Source organism: Montipora foliosa, chromosome 10 (assembly GCF_036669935.1).
Source record: "Montipora foliosa isolate CH-2021 chromosome 10, ASM3666993v2, whole genome shotgun sequence".
In the NCBI taxonomy this organism is placed as follows: Eukaryota; Metazoa; Cnidaria; class Anthozoa; order Scleractinia; family Acroporidae; genus Montipora; species Montipora foliosa.
Genome location: NC_090878.1, coordinates 32,059,881 through 32,067,949, shown reverse-complemented (window position 1 = coordinate 32,067,949; position 8,069 = coordinate 32,059,881). Strand labels below are relative to the sequence as shown.

The following is an 8,069-nucleotide window of genomic DNA, read 5'->3' as shown; positions in this document are numbered from 1 at the left end:
TTCGCATCTCTCTCTACTCAGTTCTTCAGCTTCTTCTCCTTGCTTATCAACAATAGAAGGTATCCTGAAGAAACCTATAGCCGTGTCTTTTCTGCTATTACTTGAACAATCAACAATAATACAGTCAATTATAACATAAGTTGCTCTACACGCCTGAAATGATGCGGTTCGATACACTTTGTTTACCAAAATGCGACACCAACATGGCGCATAGCAACCGTCGTCAAGCAGTTAGTCACTTGAGTGAAAGCGAAGAATAGGGGATTATCAAAACCGTTTTTTTTTTACCACACATGAATAATCTCCATTCCTGTTTCTAAAAAAAAGGAGTTTTCTCCTGGATAGAATTGTCACGCCTTGAAATAACTTGTTTGTTTCATCTTTGTTGGTCGCGTTGCCTTAAGATATAGCTTAAGATAAGAAACAGACATCGGATTTCACATCCAAAGGATAGAGTTACTTTTCAAAGACTTTTATTAGTGAAGAAGTTGTTTTAATTGAATTAGAAAAGAGACTTTAAAGGTTTTTAGAAGATTTTCGGGGGTGGATCGAAAAAACAACAACAAAACTTAGTAATACCAAGGCTTTAATTTTAAATGAAATGATGCGTTAAGAGACTTTTTGTCAATATTCGTTAGGAGCCAAACTTTATTTTGTTTGCTCTGGCCAAACATAAAAACACCTGCAAGAGACTGGCAACATGCAATGTAGATAAATGTTCAAGGATTGAAGATCACCATATAATTAACGAATCTCCAGTTGGACCGAACGAAATTGTAGAGTTCCAGAGAATAAGGATGTTGCGGTTTTACCATCTCGATGAGTGGGCAAAATGGCGCGAAAAAATCACTGTGTTTGTTCGCGGGAATGCTTGTCAAAAATTGAGCGCAGTGTTTGATTTAGCGAAGGAAATTACCATAATAATTTAAGCCGGTAAAAGGCAAAGGATTTCATTTCAAAAGTTTGGAGGGTTGTCCAATATAGTTTCGTTTAATCCTGTTCCGGGACTCCTTTTTACCCCGCCTTGAAAATGGGCCTGGAACCCAGGCGGGAAAAGAGAGAGTCCTGTATTACTTGCAGGCGCATGCTCGAAATGACGCCATTTTTTTCCCCAAAACTGGGGGAAAACCATATTTAGAAAAAGATTCCTTATTTGGGCATGGTTTATTCCGAGTGCTTTTACACTGGATACATGGGGATAATGTGAAAGGAAATTATAACGCCAAGTTTCTGTAGGATGATTGATTTCGCACGTTAAGAAATGCCACTTTACCTTTCTGTCTAAGGCGGAACAACTACAAGCTATCCATGCAGTCGTTACCGGTAATGATGGTTTTGTTAAACCTGCAACAGGATTTGGCAAGTCTGTTTGCTACATGGTTGTTTCTTTAATATGTTTACAATTGTCTTCGATCCGAGTCCGATGTTAATTGTAAATCAGTCCTTTTAAAAATTCTTTGACTTGGGCCATTTTAGTTTCAATAGGAATAAAACGCAAACAGCGGTTAAATTTATCTGTAACTGAATAATAATCACTTCTGATGATGTATGTTGTAACATACGAAACGTTAAGTTTATAAAAGTTATGCAGTTCAAGCAAATGTTTGTAACCGCTGTTTGCGTTTTATTCCTATTGAAATCAGTCCTTCTTATCGTGAGTCCCAATCGTGGAAGATCAGATGGATGACATACGAAAGAATGGAATTTCGTGCCTGAAACCCAAGTGAACAGCTGCATGATGTTGGCGCAGAAAAATATCAAACTTTGATTTCATTGCTCTCCCGAGACTCCTTGAAACTTACAAATATACTGTAGGTCTTGGATGTGAATCGCTCAGCGAAGACTAATAAATATCCTGCTGGAACTCTTGTTTATTGTTCATTATTTATTGTTCATTACTTTTGCCTATCTGGTTATGAGATAGTTGCACTGATCCAGTGAACATATATTTGAGTTGCACAGTAATTATCGAAACTGTGATTGTTTCAGGAATTTAGGCCTACCAATTTTTTTCAAAATCGGGGACAAATTGTTTGGATACCCAATATAAAACAGTCAGGTAAAAAATGTCGTAAATACTCTCAGTTTTATCAGGAATAAATCACAAACACCGGTGACAAACAGAGTAATTTTTTGTTTAGTAATTAGATTAGAGTAATTTACTCAGACTATTAATTTTTCCTTAGAACACTTTTTCAAAGAACTCCGATTTCGTCGCATTAAATCTTTCTTTCCTTACAAGGACAGACTTAGGGCCGTGGCCAAATAAGGTTTTATGTAGAGCTGGCTGTTGAGACTGCAATGATTTTATATCGGAAAAACTAAAAGACGATTGCTTGACAAAAAAACTGGGCATTATTAATATATTCCTGATAAAGTTAGATAAAAAGTTAAACGAAATTGAATCATAACCTGGACTATGTGTTTCTTTACATATCAGTTTGTGTTGATAACGCAATGATGAAGCAATAATGTTCCTATTAAATTTATACCTATATATGCACAGTCAAACATCGATTATTCGGACGTTAATTGTCATGATTTTTTTTTGGTCAAAATTTGTTCGTGAATATTCATTAATAAGGATGAAAAATGCTACTTAAAAGCGTGTGTCACCTTGCTTTTATTGTTGCTACTTAAAAGCACTTTCCTTCTGAAACTCATTGATAGAGGTAAAGTACCGCAGATAATATGAAATTCTGACTCCGAGTTGTTTTGTTGCTTATTGAAGTCCTATGCTATAGTTACTAGTTCAGCCTTTGCATCGCTTTATTGCGATCTTCTCTCAGTCGTTACATTTATTCAGCAATAATTTTCCAACATCACTGCGATCGGGGTTTTTTCCCCTCGTTTGGTCACGACGAGGAATAATTTAGATGTCCTCTTTCCTGACACTGCAAATCACATAGTACTTTTCATATACGATTTTTTGTCGGAGTTTTAAGGTTCCCTTTATTTACATATCCAGCCTGGCATCTAATGCAATATGATTTGCTCATTCCGAGCATGCGCCTGTAAGTAATACAGGACTCTCTCTTTTCCCGCCTGGGTTCCAGGCCCATTTTCAGGGCGGGGTCAGAGGAAGACCCGCAACAGGACTAAGTTACGTTATGCTTGGTGAAGGTGTCACAATATGACCCTCTACAACCATCCATCCCAACCAAAAAGTAATACAAGCAGTAAATTCTTTTAGGAGAGACCATGGCCATGAGACGCATTGTAACTTGGCATGCATGCAAAGGACCATGAATTTCATTATCCAGTTGTATTGATGTATGAAAATTAGCCTGCGTAGCTGACGGTTCATATCGGTGCGCGAGAGATTAAGCACAGTCTGTCCTTGCCTGTCTGTTGCTCATTCAGTCAGTCAGCCAGCTAGTCACTTATTTTTATTTCTTTCTGTCTGTCTGTCTGTCTATGATCCCGTCGGACGTCGGTCGGTAAGTCGTTCGGTCAGTAAGTCATCAGTCGGTCTGTCGGTCGGTGAGGCGGTCGATGGTTCTGTCGGTCGGTCTTCCGGCCAATCAGTCAGTCCGTCAGGCAATGGGCCATTTCCGATTTGCTGTTTGCCTTGATTTCGAGGTGAGTCTTGGTACCTATGTTAACTATCGTAAGGGAAATGAGTTTGATTGCATAAGAATATACAACTCATCTCCCGTTTGAATAGTTTTTCACCAGGCCTCGTTTTGAAACTGAGGCATGCAGCAACGTGGAAATGGGCTCATCATCAATCCGTTTTCATACCTTGCAGTTAATAACGCTGGGATTGGTTTATGGGCAGCACTGGAATGCACACCAATCGACATGGCAAAGGAAATGTACGATATCAACTTTTTTGGCGCTGTGAGATTGATCCAAGCTGTGCTTCCAGGGATGAAAGCGAGGCGAACTGGTCACATTATCAATAACAGTAGTCATTTGGGTATTGTTGGCGTACCTTTCAATGCAATGTATTGTTCAACAAAGTTTGCCTTAGAGGGACTTACCGAGGCCCTAGCTCCAACACTGCTCCATTTCAACATCAGGTAAGAACATATTTTGAAATTAGATTCCGGAAGGAGGGAAAAGGGGCTGGCGCAGTGGTGAGAGGACTCGCCTCCACCATTGAGGCTTGGTTTCGATTCCCAGACTCGGCGTCATGTATCGGTTGACTTTGTTGGTTTTTTCTTCTCTGCTCCGAGAGGTTTTTCTATGGTTACTTTGATTTCCCCTCTCCTTATATGAGTTAAATGGACTATATTCGTGTTATCAGTATTGGACTTGAACTAGCTTGCAATGGAAGCTAATGCGGGGGAATACATTAAAAAGTATTTGCATTTGAAAAGATTTGCCCGCATTAGCCTCCATTGCAAGCCAGTTCCAGTCCAATACTGAGAATACGAATATGGTCTGTTAATTTACTTTCTCTTTAGAGTGTTCCCAAAAGACGAGTTCGAAATATCAATGTTCAGGCATGGCTACGAGGCTTTATGGTCAACTATCACGGCTCAGTTCTGTTTTCTTTGTCTCACAAGTCTCAAGAGAGATTTCTAAACAAAATGATATTCAAATCGAACCATAAAGCCTCGTAGCTATGTGTGAATATTGATATATCGAACGTGGCCTATTGTTGCCTTGACACTTGTAAAGAAGAAAGTTCATTATTATTTTTGGTCAAAATTAACCACAACTACGGGAATAGTTACTGCGTGATCCAACCAGAGAATAAATTATAAGATACGTAATAAAGGTCTTCTTAGAAAGACTACAATGGCCAATTGAACGCATTGGTTCGATTCACAAAAAGTTTTGGAACGACTGAACAAGCTAGTTTGCAAGAAACAAGTCGATTAGAAAATTCCTTCCATGCAATAATCCTCACAGTGAAGCATACAAGAACGAAGAAAGATCTAGAAACAACGTATAAAATTCTCCTTACCTTTAAAGTTTGCCGTTCTCAAAGAAAAATCATCTGTCCACTTTATCAAATACTTTCAGTTGTGAGGTTACTGTGTCAATCATCGCGGGCGGAAAGGATTTCAAACTAAATTTTTGCTGAGATCGTAAGCACAGAGCACCGTAGTCGAGTGGTGCAGCGTGCGCTCAGAATGCTAAAAAGGTGGTAAAAGAGAGGAAGTTCCAATCGTCGTAAGGGAGTTTGGAAACACTGAAGGGAAAAAAAATTCCCGATCGGGGCTTAATTTAATATCCGTGGGGCACATTTATAACGACGATGAAAAAAAAAACAAAGTGAAAAAAAGGAACGGACCCGAATTGTTTCCGTGGCTGCCTTCGGCATCCCACGGAATAATTTGGTCTATAAGAACGCTATTCCACAACTATGATAAATTTTTGAACTCTTAGTCATAAGCTTCTATAGCACACTAAGGACCTTGACAGTATTAATGAAGTGTCGAAAATAATGATGCATTTGGTCAATCATATTTGTTCGGTTTTAAAGGTGTTCTTTAGTCGAAGAGGGCCCTGTGTCAACATCCGCGCTGACGAATTCAAGAAACTGGGCCTCGACTTTTGATATGCCAACCGCTGACCAAAAGACTCAGGAGTTGTTTGGAAGATTTGCGGCGAAAATGGAGCAGTATTTCGTGACCACAGCGCAAAGTTCAGATGACATTGCGAAGATCGTAAAGGGCATCATTCTTAGTGAGAAACCTAGCCTTCGCTATCAAACAAACGAGAAGTATAGGCCGCATGAGATCAAAGCTAAACTTGTGGATCCAAGTGGAAATTTTATAGTGGAAATGATGAAGGAAGAGCTTCTTGATGAAAAGTAGGGACATTCTAAACATGCCTTACTGAATACATCATTTACAATATCTGTTTCTTTCTAAAAGTGATTTCTACTTTTCAGCGAAGTCCGCTGACCCCTTTATAGCATCGGTCCCCCGGGCATGCGTTTCGCGAAAAAACTATCTCTTTTATGGTCTTCTGATTCTAATTAAGTCCAGACCGAATGCATTGCGATCTAATTAGTTTCTAAGAAGGTCTGATCAGGAAAAGAATCTGAAATAAAATTGAAAAGCAATAAAATAAATTTAAGTATAACGAGAACCGGTGCACAGATCTCTGACGAAGGGCCTAACGCTGTCAAATTTCTCTACGGTGGTCAATTTACCATATCAACTGAGTTGATAAACCTATTTCTGCGTTTCACTTCCCAACCGAAACAGTACCAATGTTTCTTTAGAAATTAAACCCCTTTACCCTTTACCAGGATTGTAATCGCCATTGTGTTTTTTCTAAACTGAATGTTGTGCCGTGAACGGGCCGATTTCCAGAGAAAAGTATCCCAAGTGTCCAAGGCCCATCCTCCGGACTACCCGGTGCGAAGAAGGGGCCTTTTCTATCGGACTCCGCTCGCTGCCTAGAGGCCCCAGGCCTCAACCTGGCGTCAGAGGACCCCTCAGTCTTTGGGCCCTAGCTCTCCCGTTTGGTGCCGGGGTCCCCAAACTAGGCATGGAGAGGTACGCTCAGGTGGGCAATCCGACGGGGGATCAGCACCTTATCTCTTCAGGTGGAGGCTGTACATATTGGAGAAAACCACGTTTTTGGGCAAAAATTCCCCCCCTCCCGGTCTGGATCCAGCCCCCCCCCCCCCCCCCCCATCCGATCAGGAGCATGCGCAATCACCTTGCGCATCACGCTATACCCTCCGTCAATCAATAGCATCTCCAGGAAAGGCCCTACACTTGATAGAAAAAGTGGTTTGAGCCGTCACTTCTCCCTCCCTTGGGAGCCAGGGACCCCGGACTCTGCCAAGGACATGTGGAATCGCCTTACACGTCTCGTGATACTCTCGGTTTTCAACTAGCGTAACCAGGGAAGGCTCTTCGATCGATAAAAAAAACAAGCGTTTTGTGGCCATAACTCCCCCCAGTTTGGTCCGACCCACCCCCCCCCCCCCCCCCCCAATTCCTGTGCTCCACCTCCAGGACCCACCGCAGGTGCCTGCCAAATTGGGCTCTGTAGTTTCAATCCGAGTATCCAATTTGGCGATGATTACTCCAGTCACCTTCGGAACATGTGCGAGTCCTGCAATTGTAGGTTTGACAGTTTTTTTTTTATATGGCTGCCTGTGCACACGTTTGAGTTCATATTATAAACATTCCTGGGTTTGAATCCCTTGAGACTCACCTGTGCATACGCCTAGAACTCATTGCCCAACACCGATCCACACCCATTTTGCTCGTCCTCTTGCCCCCACCAACCCCTCCACGACGGTGCCATTGGATCAGCCAAACTCTTTCTTTCCCCCCTCCCGTGATGGGTCGGGGGACTGCGGGACCGGATCAGGAAGATTTAACTCGGGACGGGTGATCCCGTGGTAGGCTCCGATTCGGCAAAGTGGGATGCCTAATGTAAAGACTAAAGAAACCTCGATACCTCTTAGAGTCAAGTATTTTGTGTGTTTATGGTGCACTCACCACACTTGATAAAAAAGTAAACGCATTAATTAACAAAATTTCATGCGCGCACTAGATAACGAAAAATTCTGTGTTCGTGCGTGATAAAAGAGCTGCAAAAAAATGGCTACCGAACTCGACCCTTGCGACGGTTCTGGCTATAGAAAAAGTCATTCTCGTAAAGACTTCATGGTCTGATGGTTTCAAGTCTATAAGCACACTGGCCTTTACGTCGACAGATATTGAATCAGACAGTTATTCTGTGAGACCACAATTTCAATGGCAAGCATTCGAACGCGTTTACAAATCCCTGATTAGTTCTGGTCTAATCCATTGACCCAGGATATTAGTATGCAAATCTTGTCACCTTGCAACCAGTTGGTGGTTACGATTCAAATCATTTACATAGTGCATCGGCCTTGTTTGTATCACAGTAACCGTGACTTAGCAGCAATTCGATTTTCTGTCGACTCATTTTTGCAGATGGATTCTTAAGTCTATGTCGTGTTGATCTCGGGTTGCTCCAGCGGGATTGGACTGGATACCGTTTGCTTCTCGCGAACGATCCCGAGAAACGTTTCAAGGTTTACTCCACTATGAGAAATCTGGTGAAGAAAGGAAAATTCGAGGAACACGGAAAGGAATATCTTGAAAAAACATCGGTCA

General features: G+C 41.5%; 1 protein-coding gene across 1 annotated transcript in view; it reads left to right on the top strand.

Moving 5' to 3' along the window:
• LOC137973253 (retinol dehydrogenase 8-like) overlaps positions 1-6,051 on the top strand; it is a 6,909-nt gene extending 858 nt beyond the window's left edge. Inside the window, exons 2-3 of the mRNA XM_068820027.1 lie at positions 3,752-4,025; positions 5,441-6,051. Of these exons, the coding sequence (XP_068676128.1) occupies positions 3,752-4,025; positions 5,441-5,774 (608 nt within the window). The 3' untranslated portion in view covers positions 5,775-6,051. The remainder of the gene's footprint in view (positions 1-3,751; positions 4,026-5,440) is intronic.
• The last annotated feature ends 2,018 nt before the right edge of the window (positions 6,052-8,069 follow it).